At 51.6% G+C, this 19,481-nt stretch overlaps 2 protein-coding genes and 5 pseudogenes across 2 annotated transcripts, besides 7 other annotated features; all 7 read right to left on the bottom strand.

The window, feature by feature from the left end:
• On the bottom strand, positions 1-961 carry Tc00.1047053508479.5 (annotated as a pseudogene; the record flags this gene model as incomplete).
• Positions 1-14,940: a sequence feature (areas not merged during assembly with more than two copies in the genome that could not be assigned to a particular haplotype).
• Positions 1,066-1,161: a sequence feature (A-rich).
• Tc00.1047053508479.10 (protein kinase, putative) lies at positions 1,267-2,151 on the bottom strand (the record flags this gene model as incomplete). The annotated part of the gene is made up of 1 exon (XM_815747.1): positions 1,267-2,151. One exon carries the CDS (start codon positions 2,149-2,151, stop codon positions 1,267-1,269), a length of 885 nt encoding a protein of 294 aa, XP_820840.1.
• Positions 3,991-4,019: a sequence feature (AT_rich).
• Tc00.1047053508479.20 lies at positions 4,133-5,125 on the bottom strand (annotated as a pseudogene).
• Positions 5,442-6,936: a mobile genetic element.
• Positions 7,447-7,468: a sequence feature (AT_rich).
• Tc00.1047053508479.50 lies at positions 8,004-9,911 on the bottom strand (annotated as a pseudogene).
• Positions 13,765-15,711, bottom strand: Tc00.1047053508479.80 (retrotransposon hot spot (RHS) protein, putative; the record flags this gene model as incomplete). Its single annotated transcript, XM_815750.1, has 1 exon — positions 13,765-15,711. The coding sequence occupies one exon, from the start codon at positions 15,709-15,711 to the stop codon at positions 13,765-13,767; it is 1,947 nt and encodes a 648-aa protein (XP_820843.1).
• Positions 14,941-16,299: a sequence feature (haploid, Esmeraldo-like haplotype).
• Positions 16,300-19,481: part of a sequence feature (areas not merged during assembly with more than two copies in the genome that could not be assigned to a particular haplotype) that runs on past the window's edge.
• Positions 17,855-18,289, bottom strand: Tc00.1047053508479.83 (annotated as a pseudogene).
• Tc00.1047053508479.86 lies at positions 18,334-19,356 on the bottom strand (annotated as a pseudogene).

Consider the following 19,481-nt stretch of genomic DNA (forward strand, 5'->3'; position numbering starts at 1 on the left):
CCCGTCGAGTCTTTACTTTTATACCAATGACGCGACCCGGAATCAATCGCTTAAATTCCTCACTGACAGCAAAAAATGCGGCGTGAGGCCCCCCAAACCCTAGTGGGACACTAAAACGTTGGGCAGATCCCAAAACAACATCGGCTCCCATTTCTCCCGGAGGTTTGAGAAGAACAGAAGCCATCAAATCTGTCCCACAACAACTGACGACACCGTGTTGCTTTGCCTTCTCAAACAGTGTCGTAAAATCATGAAGCATCCACATGGCATCTGGAGTTTGTACCAAAATTCCACAGAGTGAGGAATCGCTCCAATCAATCAAATTTGGATCACCAACAACGACCTTTATTTTAAGGGGCTCAGCTCTCGTTTTCACCATCTCTACGCAAGATGGGAAGACATCCCTCGATAATAAAAAAAGGTCATACGCTCCTTTCGACCATGATGAAAGGCAAGGTACATTGCCTCAGCACATGCAGTAGCTTGATCAAGAAGAGATGCATTTGCCAAATCCATAGCCGTCAAGTCTATAATCATGGACTGAAATTTCAACAGGGACTCTAGACGGCCTTGAGATATTTCAGCCTGGAAAGGAGTGTATGGGGTGTACCATGCACGATTCTCGATAACGTTACGAAGTATTACAGGTGGTGTGCCCTGGCTCATAGTATCCTTGCCCAATCATGCTCTTTAATACCTTATTCCGTGAACCCAGTGAATGGAGAAGCGAAACGGCATCCTGCTCGCCCATCGCCGGAGCCTCTTTTAAAGGACTTCGCAAAATATTCTCCGGGATCACAGCAGTCATGAGGTCCGACAGACTTTCTTTGCCAATTATTCAAAGCATAGTAATTGATTCTGCCGCTGATGGTCCAATATGGCAATTGACGTAACTGTTTGCAGCAGCCCGTCGTACAAACGCCAGTGGCAACGTGGAGAAATGATGAAAGCAACGATACATTATTATGTTAGATATGTGCTCGTCACCCTCTTTCTCTCTCTCTCGCGCACGCGTTAGTTTTCTTTTACTTTGGACAAAAAATTGGGCTTCGCAGTTAAAAATCCACAAGAACAAATAAAAAATATAATTGAAAAATAAAAATAAATTTAAACAATAATCAAAATAATAATAATAACCCATTAAAACAACAACAACAATAACCAAAAAGGATTGTCAAGGAAAATAAGCACGCATTTATATGAGCAATTCCAATTTTCATCCCCGCAAACCACATATAGCCCCCGCGTCCCTTTATTCATGGACCTTCACGTTGGGTATTCACTAAAGTAGGCGTGACGAAAGGCGCCAGCCGCAGTCAAACGCTTTTGAGGATCCAGGCAAAGTAACCTTCGCAACAAATCCAATGCACATTCAGAGGCATCGGGGAAATATTCACGGAGAGGAAGAGGACGCTTCGGCTCAAAGTGCACCTTTCCCCAATCGGGAAGCAGCACCGCCGATGGCCACGATGTGGGCGTCGGTGTCAATAATACATCAAATATTCGTGACAACTGCCAAATATCTCCATCGCCTGCAAAAAGAGCACCACTGTACCCCCGTAGAAGTTCCGCAAATACGCACCCTGATGACCACACATCAATTTCGGGTCCGTAGTGTCGCTGGCCCAGAAGTAACTCGGGAGCTCGGTACCACCTCGAAACGACTTCGTGAGTCATGGATGCCTCCGTATCCCATACACGACTTAGTCCAAAGTCGCCGAGGCGTAGTTCCCCCTCCGCAGTCAAGAAACAATTTGAAGGTTTCACATCTCGATGAAGAACACCTTCGCTGTGTATGTACGCCAACGCCAAAAGAAGCATTTTAAATAAAGACTTTGCCTCTAACGCGGGCAGAGGATTGCTGGCAGTTCTCCCTGAGAGGACTGCTGCCAAGTCAGTCTTGCAACGCTCCATCACTAACGCCAAGGAGCAGCCACACGGAACTACCTCATATGTCCGAATAACAAAAGGATGCACCAATCGCATTGCAACAAGCAGTCCCCTCGCTGTGGGATGCGGAATACCCTCATCGAGACGTGGAGTTGTGATGAATTTGATTGCGGCTGGCATTCCAGATTCCTTAACAACTGCAGCACGAACGACGCCAAAGCGGCCCTCACCAATTGGGGATCCAATAATAAAACGATCCATGTCAAGCGACCACCTCTCTCTCTTCTTTTTTTCTCTTCTTCACCCCTCTCCTCCATTCTACGGCATCGTGGAAATATAAATGGAACACAAAAAATTGACTCCGGTGATGCCAAAATCCCTCCGCACCCAAAGATCATGCTCAATGCCCCTCCCTAATGAGCACATGCATGGAAACTGAAAGAACTCCAATTTATCTCAAAAGAACCCATTTTTTGTTGTGGTGGTGGTAGTTATTGTTTTCTCCTCGTCAGAATCTAATTATTTCAAAAACTTTCTCGTATTTAAGACTTCTGACTCCCTATTCACAACAGCGGCAGTCGCACCAGAGTACATCTTTGCTCGAGCGAACAAACTCACTCTTTCAGTCCTGGGTTTCTCATGGCACACTTCCACCTCAACAGGGGGAGGAGGAGGAAGAGAAGAAGACTGCTGCTCTTCCGTGGAATACTTCGGTGTGGCTGTGGCCACATCACCCTCATTTTTGGCTTGCAGTTTTGCCGCACGATCCTCAACCAAAAAAAGAGACTGATCCATAGTCGTGTTTTCAGGGGCAACAAGATCATCTGCACAGAAAAGAAATCCCTCAGCGCCTGTGCTCAATGCACACTCCCGAGAATCATCCGCACAACAACCGCCTGTATGCTCCCTCACCACCAATGATTGATTGAGAGAGTTCTTTTTCCGCAAGAGCTCATCACGTAGTTTATTAACGGTTGACGCGCCACCCCTCTTGGCTGCTACTCGTAAAGGAATGGAGTGAGTTACCCTCCGAACTGTCGCATTGGGGATGCTGCTGTCCGTCTTTAGACACTGATTCGTCCGGTACGTTTTTATCTCTGTAAAAGACACGCGTGAACGGCCCAAACCTCCCTCCTGCGTGCGCCGCCAAAATGCATCACACCGTTGCCTCTTGCTTCTCAGAGATATGAAGGCGGCGCATCTTCGGCTTCACGATCGCTGATGCTCTGCTCGCTTTCCCCCGAGTCATCCGGAGATAAAATCCGTCCACTTGTTGTTGCGTTTTGTGAAAATGCGTTTGTTATACCTGCGGCACCCGCGCTCTCCTCGCCACCAAAAGGAACGCTGCCGCCAGATTCCTTCCTCGCCCTCTTAAACTCCTTCAGAAAAGCGGAAACGTCCATTTTCTTCAAACGTAAAAGAAAAGAAAAGGAAATGAACATGTGCTTAGATGAGGTCGTTGACGTCTTATCCTCCGAAATGTGAGAGGAGGGAAACACAACAAAATGGGAGAAGACAATTTAATCACACATCGCTCTGCATCAACGCGCTCAAAAGAAAAATTATCCGGCACTCATGCACACGCAACAAAAGCCATCAGACAAATAAATCGACAATAGCCAAACTCGTCGTAAAGTAGCAAAGCTGCAGCCTTAATTTAGTGCCCCTTTTAGCCGCCGGACTCCCCAGCACCGCGTGAGGCGCAATGAAGGAGGCGGGTGGGACGACAGAAAGAAACTGCAGCCGCCACCTTCCCGCGCAGCACCACCAAAATTTGCCCCCACAACTCGCACATTCGTTCCAAAAAGTTTCTAAAAAAAAAAAACAACCAAAAACGCTGCAAATCAATAAATATGAGATGTTTTGAACGCTGCGGATTGCAAGGCCGAGCATCCACGTATTCCACGGGAGGGCGGACTGGCATTTCAATTAGAAGGACAGGAATTCATAAGTTTTTCCTCCTCCTTTTGTTTCTCCGTGAGTGCGAGAACGCAGACGAGGGAAAACTCACAGTTTTTCAACGAAAGAAATTCTTTTAACACCAAAAAAAAAGACGGCAGCCAAATGAGGGCTATTTTTTTCTTGTCGATTTCGTGAGCGTTTATTTATATTTATTTATATTTTTTTTTCTCCAAATTGTGCCGGAGGCAAAAGAAAAAAAGAACACCAACAAATAACACACGCGAAAATTACAAAAACACAAACACGTGAAAGTAAAAATAAAAAGGCAACAAATAACATATCATATCGTCCTTATTTTCACTGCAGAGTTCGCTACGGAAAAAAAAACACCCTCAATAGGATCATCATCGTGCACATGTTGCAGCTCGGAAACAGACAGAGTCGAAAGAACCAAGTGTTTACAATGAGATGCCACATCACTCGCATTAGCCTCATTCTCTATAACAATGGATTCACCTGAAAAACTCAGTTTTTGCAGCAAATTCTCTCTCTCAGCCGTGCTAATCGACTTGAAAGATCCACTGTCCAACCTGAAGTGCACATCCACCAAACGCTTAGCGAGCATCAACACGGTTTCCCCATCACTCACCGTAACTAAAATCACCTGACACCTCGTGGCTGATACATAAATAAGAACATGAATTACGTCAGAGCCCTCTGAATACCGAAGGTTGTCTTGCGGTGCAGCAAGAAAGGGGAGGCTACCGGTGTGTTGGCCATCATCCATAGAGGAGTATATACACCTGCAACAGCAGCAGAAACATCGTCGTCGTCATCATCCAAATCAGTATCGTCAGCATTCTCCTCGTCGGGAAATGTACCTGCGGTATTTCGATCTTCTTCTCTTCGTGGCGTCCAAGAGACAACAATTGTTGCCTGGGCGGATTCAGTAGTCAAACGATCGGACTCGCAATTACAAGCATTCACACTGTTCAACTCTTTATGGTGGCTCTGAACACTAGCACAGGACGGATTTGTAGCTTGCGGTGTCTTTCAAAGAAATTCAAAACATTTGCGGCACACCCGTCGTCGTTTATTTACATGAAGCTTTTGTAATTTAACGAAAAAGCTCGAGCATGACACGCAGAAAATACCGCCAAAGTACCGACAATGATGACGCCTGCACCCAAAATTAAATTTAACCTCACATATTTCGCACTTCTGTATTGAGCTATCAGAAGTCCATTCGCCTAATACTGATAGCCTGATCGACTTATGCCACAATTTATTTCTACTCCATTTATTAACAAACATAAAAAAGAATATGTGCATATAAATACATATAATAATATCACACGTGAGGGACATCCGTAACAGTAATGATAAGGCCAACCATATAAAGGAAGCTAAGCCGCAGACACACACACTATATATGTAGGGAGAGAGAGAGAGAGACAGAAAGAAAAAACAAAGGGAAAACATTGTTGTTGCTTTTTGGTGTTGTTTCGTTTCACAAAAATTGCCTCTGCCGTCATGTGCAGCACCTTCAATCACGACCCCAGTGAGTCCTCACCATCACTCTTTTTTGACATGGAAGACAATGGCAAACAAGAAATATCCGCCTCAGACGGTGAAGAAGAGTCCCCTTCGTCACTTCCGCTCATGAAGTCTTCAGGCAGGCTGCCATTTGCGAAGGAGTTGTGGATCATCGTTCTAAGTGTGCCACGCGCAACTGGCCTGAGACGGTGAAGAAATTCATTCAACATGTTGTCGTGGCCAGGGGCTGAGCCGAGCGAAGAGTCGCGGATGGTCACGTCAAGTTCATACGGCGTGAGAGGCCGATCCATTTCCCAGCCACCAGGAACCAAAGGAGTGCAGCGAGCAGCAGCAGCAGTATAGGGTAATGTGGCACGTGGAACCGCAAAAAATGACGGACAATCAGATTTGCCTGTTGCCGAGGCAGGGCGCATACGCGGCCAAGATCAGTGCGGAGCACAACCGATTCCAGAGGATGAGGGTGCGGCGCCGCCATGCCGTGAAGATATCGCCAGCTCGGGCTGGGTGAGGCTCCACATCTTTTCGCGCGGGCTTCCAGAAGCACAGCGGAGCAACGGCGTAAGGCTTGATTTCGTTCCTCCCTTTTTTCGGGTACATTCGGCTCAAAGTAGGCTGTCTCCAGGTGAGGCAATGTGTGTGCTTCGTGTGCTGCTTCTGCGGCGGACTCGGCTTGTTTCATTTCGTGTGTCCATGTCTTTTTTGGAGCTGTCATGGCTGCCACGCGGGATATGGCGCTCAGCTGCTCGTAAGACGCCTCTGCGGATGCCCAACCATGTGGACGCAGTGGCAAGGAGTGTTTCACACGACGAGGTGAAAGCATGCCAATCCGCCTTACGCAGGGCGGAGGTGGCTTTCTCCCGTCGAGGCAGCGTGTTTGCTATTCGTGGAATGCCATCGTCCATCCATACCGAGTAAGATATTCAGCGGTGGTCCGAGCTTATGTAAGGGGCGAATGTCCAGTGGGTGAGACGTAGCACGCGATACGCAGTCACGTCAGGGGACGAGACATCACGATGTGTGATCCGTGTTGCCTGTGTCGGGTCATTTTCCAGCCCAAAATCCATATCGATTAAAATAGCGGCGAAATTATCGCCTCCAGTCGTTGATGTTATATATGACTGTACCATAGTTCATGATGTAAATTCAGTTTACCCGCGATAATCTCTTCGGGTCCAAGCGACAAACGATATTAGTGAATGCGGATTATTGACCAATTGTTGTGGGAGGATTGTAGAGGTTCGCCACGCAAATGCCGGGACGGCCCGGTGGAAATACACGGACAGCAATGGTCTCCAGGAGGTCAGTGCCAGGGAGCGTCAGGCGCTCGCACGGTAGAGAGTGGCGCACCAGAATGGCAACACCACCACCGCGCCCAGTGCGGGCCTGAAGGTAGTCATTATGGCCAGATAATTTCGTCGCTAAGCCACCGCGGTTACTTATTTCCTGCAGAAGAACGATGTCAGGTGGACGCTGCTCCAATCGCGCAGCAAATGCAATCTTTTTCACGGACGAGAGGTCCGCAATGTTGAGCTGCCAACTAGTGATGAAGCCATCCTCCTCGGTGCCAGGGTTCTTGTGGACGTCACCGCCACGGGTGATATCAATGAAGTGACCGCTGCGAAACGGTCGTGTAGTTCTGTCCGACAGTCTGCAGGCAGACCGCTTCAACTCCACGCACCGGGCATGGCGTGAAACCTTCTCGAGGGGTGAAGTCGTCTTGGTTTCAGTCGTGCTCGCGGCAACGCTCTGCTGCAGAGATATTATACGCAACCAAAGCCTCAGCACCGCGAAAGGGCACGGAACTCATCGCTGGGGTACACTGCAATGCCTATATCGTGTAATTGTCGTTAATTTTTTACCCACAGTCACAAAAAAAAAAGCAAAGCATTTAGGGGCAAATACAACCACAGCGGAGTGCCAGAAAACACAAGCAGGATGACTGGTGAAACGCAACACTTCACGGCTGCCCACGCCGTGGCAAGCCGCGGGACATATGCTGGAAAGTAAAAAAAAACAAAGTTAAATCCGTCTTCCATTATGCATTCACCCAAAAACAAAAACAAAAACTGCACGCTGGTGCGTTTTTTTCGCCTGGGGATAAAAATAAATAAATAAATAAGATACACTCGTTATAGTCGTTTAAACCCCCGGTGCCCACACATTATTTATATTCCACTGGGACACTCGGCGTGTTTTCTTGCCCCATTCCATCGTCTCTTTTATTAGCCGGCGTCATCGGCGTGTGGCACACAATGCCGAGAGCGCCGATGACCACCTAAAAAAGGGAGAAAAACACTGAGTAGATCCCGTAATCGTCGGACCACAAAAAAAAAAAAAACACGAAAAAACGCGGTGCTGGCGCTAGGAGAGCATGATTCCACATGGAGAAAAAGGTCTGCGCAGCGAAGGGGATGTAAAATAAAATTAAAACCAGATAAAATGAACGGTGCATCCACAGAAAGCGGCAATTACTTAAAAGAGTGCGTGGACAGACGCATATGTTCCCGCTGGAAGCAGGAAGTCCTCACCGCAATTTCTCAGTAAAGGGCTACAAAGCCGCTTAGCCCCAGCAGCAGCAGCAACTGCGACACGCCCCCACGCATGGAACCGTCACCGTTTCCCTTTTTTATCGTCGCTCTTCTTGACCATTTTTAGTTCATCGACACTCAGCGGACGGTCGTACAGAAAGACGTTCGTCACCGTCACATCGCTGCTGTTGATGTCTCCCTCGCCTCCACCAAAGTAGAAATGTGTGATTTCATGTCCCAGCGCCCCAAGTGTTGGTATCGTCTCCGAGCTCCCCACAATCACACCATCCACGTACACGGAGCCATTGTTGCCGTCCTGCAGCATGAGCGCCACCTGGTGTTCTTTCCCCGGCTCCCAAGTGGTGTTCGATGTCGTTTTCTTCCCATCGAACGCCGTCTCCCACGTTTTATTCATGCTGTGCGACAGCCCAATGATCTTCTTGCCGGCACCGTCCCCCAGACCCGCACCCAGCAGAGGAGTGCTCCCCTTCGCAACCTGGAGAATGGTCACCGTCGCCACAATAGTGAATCTGTGGTTCACAAAGCTTTACTGATTATTATCCTCCCGGCTGTTCACGGGCCATGTTGCCATGGACCCAGGCCCCGTGAATTTGAACCCATTTTTGACCTTCGCTGCCTTCGTCACGGATGCATTCACGCAGCGGTGACCGTCGATCCACGTGTCGCCACCGGACGACGTATTGGACAGGAATCCAACCAGACCAGCCGTGGGTGTGGACGAAGCGGAGAAGGAGGCGTCCAACTGTGTCCAAGTCCTCAGACTTGATCGTCTTCAGCTCCTCAGTCAGGCGGGCAAGTGAAATGGCCTTTTCTTTTCCATGAACTCCCTTCGCTTGTAAAAGGTGCAATGCACCATCCGAGTACAGCATGGTGTTGTCAAACGTCTTATTCACAACACTGTCCTCAGAAACCGGTCCGATGTGAAGCGTGCGGTTGTTATCCGTGACCCACAGGTAGAGCGCATTGGGTTCACTCGCTTCCAAGGGATGGCTAGCTTTATGGGTGTACAGCATGACCTTCCTTCCCTCAATGGTCGCGTTGATGAGAGCCCCCACATGCAAACCTTCGTCCAAAGAAGCTCCTGATCGTGACCTGACCCACACGCCTGGGAGTGTTCTGACAACCTCCTTCCACATTGTCCCCATGTCACGCGACTCGTACACCCTCTGGGCATTCACACAATGAACAATCATGAGAAGCTTTCCCTTCTCCCATTCGGTGACGCGGGCGAATGCATTCCCCAGGAGATACGCCCTCTGGGAGCACCCAGTTGTTGCCTTTGCCCGCCGAGCAAATACTCATGGAGAAAGGGTGATTTTTCCCATTCGCCACCGTCAGGGGAAACACAAGCGTGTCATTCTGCATCAAAATGCCTGAGCCACCAGCAGTCAAAAGTTCCCTCAGGTGATCTTGAGTGTGTGTGGAGATCTGTTGTGAAAGTGAATTGGGTTCAGCCCAGTTGATCAGTGTACTCTGCACGCCGTCCTTCGACTGCGTGGCCACACCCTCAACCAGTTGAATATCCCAGCCATCTTTCTCCCACATCTCATCACCACTGTCATATCCTACAGTATCGCTTCCCACAAGCAGAAACACCTTACTGTCCCTCGCAACTGCTGTGGGCCGGTGCAAAACGCGCAAACGATTATTGCCATTCCTACTGCCAAGCACGGTGCGTGCACTCCACTCCTTCTTGGTGATCTCAGCAACAATGGACGGCCACGTCTCCGCAACCTTGATGTGCCCAGCCACAATGTCGGAAGACCAAATCCAAAATGAGTTATGTTCCTGGACTTTATACTCGAACAAGCCTTCAGCAATGGCAACCATCACCCCACCAGCACGGACAAAAGAGGGTGAGACAAATGCTTTCTTCACTTCAAATAAACCATCCCCATCTCTTGACACCACCTGCGTCTTATTCGGCACAAAAACGTCGATCTCCTGCGCCAGTTGCTCAACCCCAGACTTACTCTCCACAGCGTGTGCACCTCCACAGTCGCACAACATCATCACGACAAGGAGGAGCAGCACCGCGGAAGTAAAAACACACGCCGGGACATGTTGGGCCTCTTCGGCTCACTCTCTCTTCCTTCCCTCCTCCTTCCGCCGGATCCGGTCACGCGGCGAAGGTTGTGTGTGCGGGGTGCCTTCAATGCAGCAACAATTGAGAGTATACAAATATGTGTGTGGGCGGTGTGTGTGCTGTTGGTCCTTTCAGAGTCTTCGAATTTCACAGTAGCGATTAGCGCCCAATTTCCTAGCGTGTCTCTGTGTTCAACAAGTGGAAAGGACAACGACAGCGGCAGAGAGGCAGTACAACAGCAGTACAAACCGCCACCACTCACAGCGAACCACAAAATGACCATCCCCGCAGTCAATATTCTACAGCACCCCTCAGCAGCATACAAAAATTAGAGGAAAATGTGAGCAGCCTCCCAATGGAGACCGCAGGCCACGGTCCTGCAAACAAGACAAATGACAGGGGACCGTGTGTGCAGTGAGGAGCACGAGAGTTGCACTGCAACGACACGGCGGCGTGACAACCCGTTGGGAGTACCGATGCAGACCAGCACATTGACGCAGGAAGAGTTGCTTCCCCCGCCGAGCAGTGAGGGAAACGGCCTCAGCAGCCCAATGATGAGAGGTCGCCTGCACCTCCTCGCGGCACCTGCAAGCTCTGCAGACACAAAGATGCAGGTGACGCTCTGCTGCACGCATAACGACCGTTGCACCCTTCGCAATGGCAATCGCATCCTGTGGCACCACACGCCGCAGCGGATGCGCACAGTCTCCGTCTCCCTCACTCCTGTCCCTCTCCCTGGGAACTCATCGGTGGACGTGGCACACTCACCGAAATGTCAGAAAGCACTTGTGTTTCTTCCTCCCTCGCACCTCAAACAGCAGCACCGCCAAACGCATGTCACTCCTCCTTTCGCGGATTCTCCTCAGACACGCCTCCCGCCACGTTCATCAGCTCACAGGCACACAGTCCGTAAACGTCACGCTCTGCCGCCCCGCACGATGGTGCCGCACACACCAACACGGCACCCCGCCACTCGGTGCAAACAGTATCTGGACACACAAAACAGGTTGCCCCAGTCAACGACAGCCCCCTCCAAGCAGTGAGGCAGGACTCGTCGCTAACAATCAAACAATCAGCTCTTTGTTTCCTCCTTCCGCCATGCACGAGGTTCTGCCTGCCCCATGCATCATCCGTGACGCCCGGGCTCTCAATGAGCGAGAAAAACGCTATGCGCCCCTCGACTCAACAAAAAGCCCTCTGAAGATTCTCAGCCAGTCGTCGCCATGGGCTGTGCATGAGGAGCACCACGACAAGAATGCACAGGAGCTTATATGCAAAACCCTCAATTCATTCCACGTCAATAAGCAGTGTGGCATCATGCCTAGGCTTCACAAGAATGTCGGCTGGCGCTTCCCCGAGAGGCCTCCCATAAACACCGCACGTGGTAACAGTAAAGAAAAAGCAACGCCTCCAATCTGGCTGTCACCCCGTGGCAAGCATCAAAGCACAATCCAACAAAATGCCGCAAATCATCACATATTTCGCACAGACCATCAGCAAATTACGCGGCAAATGCACAGCACGGAAGAAGAGCCATGCTCACAAACACGCAACACACAGAAACAGTAAGAGAGTTGAGAAAAGTAGCACCCAAAGCCATTCTTTGTGAATGCAAATGATAATAACACCAAACAAAGTGAAGCACCTGTCGGGCACCACATATGGGCCACAGACACCACCCACCTACCCATTCACTCTTCTCCCTCCCAATGGCGTGGCCCTCCTGCACCTCCACGAACACGCCTGTCCCTCAGTTATTTGTGCCTCTAACGCAAGCACTCAAGGTGCGTTTCGGTAATCCAAAATTCAACACCTCAGAAAAACAGAGGAAATGCTCGCAGAGGCCACATGGCTCCTCAACGCACCTTCCAAGCCCTCCTCACGACTCTTCAATGCGATGGAGACGAATACAGGCGGCTCTCGTGTCACAGAAGACGGCCAATGGGAGCGGTTTTCAAAGCGCAGAAAATGCCAAGATGTGAAGCAGAGAAGGGAGGTTCGCAAAGGCCGTCATCTGCCACGCCTGAAGTGCGTCGTCTTATTCGTGCGATGGAGAACCAACGACACTGTTGTTGCGGTGCCTGCCCGTACGTGCACCTCACTCTCGCGCCAATGAACGCCTCAAGGAACATCCTGCAGAGGGCATGCAGCTGGCCGTGCAAACAATCCCGAGTCTCGTCAACGTTCCAGCGGCCGCTCCTTTGGCGAGGCGTCGCTCTTTTTCCTTGTCTCCCGTGCGCCGTCCTCGTATGGAGAGAAAACACCTTCCACAACAGGTGTCATCAAGCACCTACAAATAAATTAGAAGGATTCCCAGCCTCGAGAAAAAGCATCCAAAGTGGCAGTCAACGTGAACTCAGCAACGCATGTCATCTTCTGCAGCCGCGTGCATTGCAACTCCCCTCAGCCGCCCGGTGCCTCTTCCTTCCTTGTAGACCCAAACCGCATGGTACTCTTTGATTTGCTCGGATCCTCCACAGGCTCATGTAACCGTCTCCACCACGCCCGTGCAGCTCGTGACTGCATCACGTCTCCGTCCACTTCTGCGGCACCGAATAGCGTGAAATAGGGATCCAAAACACCAAATCCGCAAGGCAAACACACATGCATCGCTCCAACGGGTGCCACTGAGAGAAATCACACGACAGCGCACACTCTCGCTCTCCCATCAGCGATTTGCCGTCAACAACAACGGCATTGAGAAGCAGGCTCGGGGCAATCCCTGAGCGCCATCCCCCACCTCGGCGAGCGACCGACTCCGGGAACCCGGCACTCCAGTGCCGTTCCGGGAAAGAACTCCTGCCATCGCCAACCGTGTTCCCTGTCGCGTTGACAAACGGAGCCCGCTTCAGAGAAACAACAACACGCTCCATTCAATACGTGGCTATGAGAGTGCATGGCAACAGGCGCAGGGCGCACCCTCTCAGTTTCCATTGCCGACAAAGTAAAAGAGCATCAGTGCGGACTTGCTGCAGCACGCACGGTTGTGCCTCCGTTGTCCTCCCCCGTGTTTTTTCAATTACATGGCCCGTGCTGCGGCAACGCGTGCCCCCGGACCTCTTGGTGTTTAAAATGTGCCCCAGCACAAAGCAGCTGGTCCAGACGCTTGTAGATGCCGTCTGCATTGCGCCAACAAAAACAACAACCCCGTGAGGGAAACATTGCTGGCTCCTAAATTCCCCCGACAATACGGAGCAATTGGCCCTGGCGCCGCGATGAGGCAGTCAAGCATGAAATCGCAAGGGGAAGCAACAATGACGCAGGCACAAGGAAGCCATTCCACCCTCAATTGAATACGGCGCCCCACTCCAGGCAGTCACACGGAGTGCACTGTTTCCACAAAAGAACTTGGTCGTCGTCCATCCCTTAAAAATGCTTCGTTTAATGATGAGCCTTAGAACAAAAAAAAATAAGAGGAAATAAACAACGTATTCATACTTCATCACCGCTGGCCATAATCATTCTCTCATAACAGAGCAATTTCCCTACTATGCCTCGTATGCACACACTGAAATCCACATGTATGAAACAACCCGCAATGTTTTTCTACCAGAAACCAAATTACCCCGTTCCCTCCATAGTCTCTTCTTCTTTCACTGTTACGATCGCTCGCGTTGGACATTTTCCGCATCCGTGTGTGATGCTGCCACCTGATGCTGGTGCATCTGCACCGTATGCACACACAGGCATCCAACCATATGAAACAAGCCCCAATATTTGTTACCAGAACTCAAACTACCCCCGCAATTCCCCAATTTGTTTTCCCATTTATTCCTTTAATTACTCCTCAATTCTAGGCCTTCTTGGGGCGTCTTCGGATGATATTGACACTTGGTACTGGCGTACCTTTTCGTTCCAGAACGCCGCAATCTCACGACCCTCCTCGGTCAAATTATTGGAATTGTCGACATCACATCTCTGCCTGTCGTTCATCGGCGTGCTGTCTGCGTGCTGCACGTAAATCATCTCCCACGATACGTCTCGGGATAATTCCTCCCAGCCATTAAAATATGCCGCCAGGCACTCAGTGAACTGCCTCACAGTGCTGGCGGTGGTGTGATGCTCACCCGCCGTAGCCATCCGCAGCCCGACCAGCGTCATTGGATTGGACTTCATGAAGAAAAAGCCGTCCACCAGCGGAAATTTCTCAACCTCCGGTATGTACAGCAGCCGGTGGTTTATACAAGTCTTCTTGTCAATGCGTTCCACCGACGGCAAAAAATAGTGGCGGGTGGGGCCCTCCTGTGAGTACACTTCCGGCGCACAGCGGTGTGACTGACGTCGTGTTGGTGGCTTCAGCTCCTTCAGTTTACGTCTTATTGCAGACATGAAGGCCACATTCAAAAATGCAAACATGGCACACCTCCCAAAATTTGCGTGCATGAGATAATCCCTGATCCTCGATACAAATAAGTTAAACTCAGCCTGCGTCATTAACGTTTTCAACTTGCACAATGTTTCAGTTGCGAGGTGGTCAGTTATCGGTACATTGAAAGGCGACTCGCCATTGCGCTCTCCTCGTACTCGGACAATCCTCGCAAGATATTCAAGCGCCTTATTACCCTCCCACAGTTTGGAAGTTCCGAAAGCAAAGTAACGCTCGATTCCCCGAGAGGCCGTCCCATCCACAAAGCTGTGGCAACGGGCAATCCAATTTTTATAACTTCCCTCATCAAAGATGTAGCGAAGAATAGGTCCCAGTTTGTCCATGCGACCCTTCACCTCTCGCCAGTATTCCGCTTGCTGCTGCACGGGTTGATTGCGCTTCATCCAAACGCACATTGCCTTCACATCGCTCTCATCAGGGCAATTCATTATGATTCGTACGGCTCTCTTTTCACTCGCCCAGTGTATGTAACTTGTTGTCTCTGGCGTTGCCACCACAAGCATGCCCCAGCCTCCGGGAGGCAAACAAGGAGACGGAATATCTAACCTGCCTCCCACGTCGTAGATAATGTACCCCTTCATCCCGCGCCGAGACAGTTCCTTCACAGCTTTGATACTGGACTTATCCGCGTATAATGTCACCGTCTCGGTGGTCTTGTTAAACACGTATGCCTTACCTGCACAAAAAAAGAACACAACCACAGGGAGCAGCTCCGCATCGTAGTGCAGCAGCTGGTAGAGGAGGTACGAACCGGCAGCCATCGACTTCCCGATCCCGGGCGTCCCAGTCAACAAACGCGGATGAGGCGTAAAGTGGTCCTCAGGACGACTGCTGAACCACTCGCTTAGATCGCGCTTGACGATCTGCCACACTCGCTCCACCTCACAGTTCACATAGCAGTCGGTACTTGCTTCCCTGCCAAAGTAATGCCATGCCTTGTCCGAGGTGAGCACCATCAGCCTGAGGCGCGGTGCACCGGATTGCTCCACACCGTCATCCCTTTCGAGGGTTCGGCCAACCGCCTTGTACGTCCATGACTGCGGTGGTTCCCCCTCATGCACCTCCATTCCCGTCCCCTCGCCGCCAGGAACTTCCATGACATGATGCCACCTCGCATCGCACACAGACTCGTGGCCTTTCCGCAGCGCGCATTCTTCCACCCGACGGCCAATAGCCCACATTAATAGCCGCACCTCCTCCACTCTTCCGCGAGTCGCAGCGTGTTGATCGGTGTCAGTATGGGACTCCGGCCTCGTTTTCTTCCGACAATCCCCTTGCGGCACAGTGGGCGCTCGAATCTCCACATTGCCACCTTGTACACTCTCCGGCCTTCCAGGCATCGTTTCTCCTTGTCTTTCTTAGTTGGATTGAGTTAGATCTAAACAATAACCACCCAACGTGGAGAATGAGAAAAAGAAAGACAATAGGCACAGTCATGAATCGAGGCCACAACAAGAGACTCACCCACACGGTGTGACGGCACAGTATTCGATGCACACCACATGCACGAGGACCACCACAACGACGGCGAGTGGATGCCACCCACCCAGCACAGTGTTGGAGAGAGCCAACAACAACAACGTGGTGCGCACAGAGGGCTCCTCCACGCATACCGCTCGCCACGGTCCCGCACCCGTGTGGCACCGCCGTCACCGCACACACTCTGCAGGAGGACGTGGGCACATAAACCCTGACACAAGCACACAAAAGTGGGAGGAGAATTCGGTGCAGAAGCGGCCACATGCAGGGAGCACAAATCATACACACCGCAACAGCGGTGCATCACGGTAATCCCACACACAACAGAAAAGAGTGCAATTTGCATGCTTTATGGAAAATATCTGCGGCGTGCATGGCAAAAGAGTGCCGTCACGCTGCCTTTCATATTGCATTCGCCATTCACGTATCACTGGGAAGCACGCAGCCACCACTCCTCCGTTCCGCTCCCCGTGCTGCTCGTGTCGCTCCACTGGAGGAAGTTGTCACCGCACATCCCCCCCACCGTGCATTGCGGAATACAAATCTACCACACCGCATGGGTGCGGTGCCACCCCGCCAATAAATCCCAGGAAGCTCCCCACTGCCTCGTGTGGCACGGACGGCAGTCTCATTATGCCTGCGGAAGGCTTTTTTTTCCAAACAAGAACGCGACCCCACCACACGCCCGTAAGAACGTTTGGTCCGTCGCACGCAAAGGAGTTGAGCGGGAGAACAGCAGGAAAGACAACACCGGCAGCCATGAGCAGCCCGCACACGCCAACACACCGCTGCCCCGCATATCACCAAAAACAAAAATACCAAAGAAACATGTCACATCCCAACTGCAAATCGCAAGTGCGGTTGCAGCACACACTCCCACCTCCTGGGCGTGTGCGACCCCTCGCTGCTCGGCGCTCTAAGTGGGATCACCAAAAGCACCAATTCGGGAACATTCAACCACCGCCACAGCAGTCACGCTCCCCATTTCTCACAAAGGCGAAGACTTGCAGTGGCGCAGCGGACGGCGGCATGCACAGTCGCAGGGTAATGGACTGCCGCGGGAAGCACGCAACGGCGATGCGCCCCTCCTTTGGGCCTCCCAACAAAATACATGTGTCGCGCAGTCCCCGTAAGCAACACACATTGAACCGTATTCAGCTCCACTACTGTGGCCATCCGCACTCACAGCAAGAGTGCGACAACGCAGGCCAGGAAGCACGGAATAACACCACGCATCCCTCCCGTAAAGGTCAGGCGGCGTCCGTGCTGCCTTCAACAATAATTCCACCCCACATCACCCCTCTGCATATCCGCAGCAAAAAGGCCCACACGGTGTACACTACATTAGAATTTCCTAACGAGCAAACCGAATCATCAGAGTGCTGCCCTCTTCTCAATCTTGGGTAGAGGCTCTCTGATCCTTGTCGCCGCCAGCCTGCGGTATCATGGAGTGGCATTGCGTTCTCGGCATATCTCTCCATTTACTTCACTTTCCCGACGCCGCAAATGAAGTGACGCCCCACAAGTGATTTCGACCGTTCTGAAGAACGTGACGTATCAGACGCGCTGAAACTGTGCGCGTGTGTGTTATTACGGGCGAGCGACACGATGCTCTCGCACATCCATGTGTTCCGATCCTGCGCAACACCCCATTCGGTGGTGCTGAAAACGTTGGACACCAAACACGCACAAATCGCACAATGAATGCCTCTGGAGAACAAACCCCCCATTAACGTCGCCGCAGGCACCGTGACAGCAAAGTAACAAAAGAAAAACAACCTCTGCGCGCCCTCCCGCAAGAAGGTGAAGACACACACGCTTGTCCCCTTGGCCTCACTCCAACTCCTCAAAAGTTGGTAGGTCTATGGCACGAGGAATCACGCTACTCCTCCCTCGCTCCCTGTCACGAAGCATGGCATTGCGCATATCCATATCCAGTGCATCTGCATCACCCACATACGTCCCTTTGGGGGCATCGCCTCGGTAGTCACCAAGCACGCGCCGCTAGAAAGTGCACTCCCAGTCTATGCTGCTTCTCCTAGGCGACCTTGCTGCCTTGCCGCACAAACAAGTCCACAATTTACGCATTATGACCGCAGACACGTGCCAGTGGAGATTCCCGCCCTTTCCCTCAGCCTTGCAAAGGGCGTACGCCATACAAATGCCGGTCATGGGGTAGACACACACGGGCGCTGATACCCGTGACAGTGCGTGAGATACTCGCCGCAGAATGAGGTGCCGCAGGTCTCCGCTCACTGATCCAGATTGACCACGCTGAAGCCCACGATTCCCGTGGGTTTGGCATCCCGATAGGTCGTCGTGGTTCGTTGACTCCCATGATGGAGGAGTGCCAAGCAAGCAAGAACCAAAAGCCTGGACACTCTGTGGAGCCAAAAAGATAGAAAACACGGGCTGGCGCGGGCACAGCTAAGCGCCATGGGAGAAACCTCTCAGCTCATCCCATGGAAAACACTTCACCAACGTCACTGCAACATTGGCCTCTTGCTTCGTGGGTGTGTCACTTCTCTCTTCACTCCGTGCCAGCCTCCGTCCAATTCCCCGCCCAGCAGTACTACACGTCACATGGCGCTGCCTCCGCACAATCACGCTTCGCGGTCAATCATCGTGACGCGCCTCCAACCGCAGTCGCATCCAGCCTCGAAAGCCCTCGCACCCTCTTCCGGCCTCCTGTGTGTCGAGAGAAGACGCCTCTCTCGCGGTCTTCGCGTCCTCCCCAATAAAGCTCTGCAGTTGTGCCCAAACATCACCGGGTCTCTTGTCAAGAAGGAAACTGTCTGTGACGTGACCAATGTGAGCATACACAAATTTAAAAAACGGTTTATAGGCTCTCTGGAGTGCCCTGCGTGCGCCCGCATGTACGATGGGAACACACACGGTGCGAGTCGGGCGAGATCATCGTTCCAGCTCGCATCTCCGCCAGGTGAGTCGTTGACGGCTCCATCCCGCTTCACGACAGGTCGAATAAAATGGCACATGTAAGTGGCTGTGCTCTGCATTCACATGTGTTCCTCCTTTTGAGTCCAGCGTCGTCAGGTGGTGGAAAGAGAAGAGACGTATTAGCATTCTTCCATTTGCTGCTGCTGCCGCCTCATTTCCCGTAAGGAGCCACTGAACCCTCTCTCTTTGGCGATAAAGGGTCCTCACGCATGGGATGCATCCTGCCTCGTGTGGCATGAGGAACAGCAGAGAGTCCCCAACGTTGCCAATGCGGGATTGACCGTCCAGTGCGGTGAATACAACACGCTGGATCTGTCGGAGGATCGTCGTGCACACTTCAGTCCGCCCGTGGCGGATACAATCCTCGGGCAGCCACATCTGTGCAGAACAGAACACCCTTTTGGAGAACGCCGAGCAGCTCCACCGACGTGTCGGAAAACCTCACAAAAAGAGCTCCGGTCAACCTGCGGCACATTACCATGCAACTTTAGTACCTTGACAGCGAGAAGAGCGTTTCTACCTGAGAGTGTTCGCCCCATCATTATCATCGTCACTGCTCAAATCATCTCAACAGGCAACAATGGCATCGCTCTCGTATTGCCCATGCCCGTTGGCCTCCTCCACCCGCCGCATCACGGCCGTATGAATAAAGTCTCGTCATGCACAGCGATGC

The sequence above is a fragment of the Trypanosoma cruzi genome, genomic scaffold (genome assembly GCF_000209065.1).
Source record: "Trypanosoma cruzi strain CL Brener 1047053516867 genomic scaffold, whole genome shotgun sequence".
Lineage (NCBI taxonomy): Eukaryota > Euglenozoa > Kinetoplastea > Trypanosomatida > Trypanosomatidae > Trypanosoma > Trypanosoma cruzi.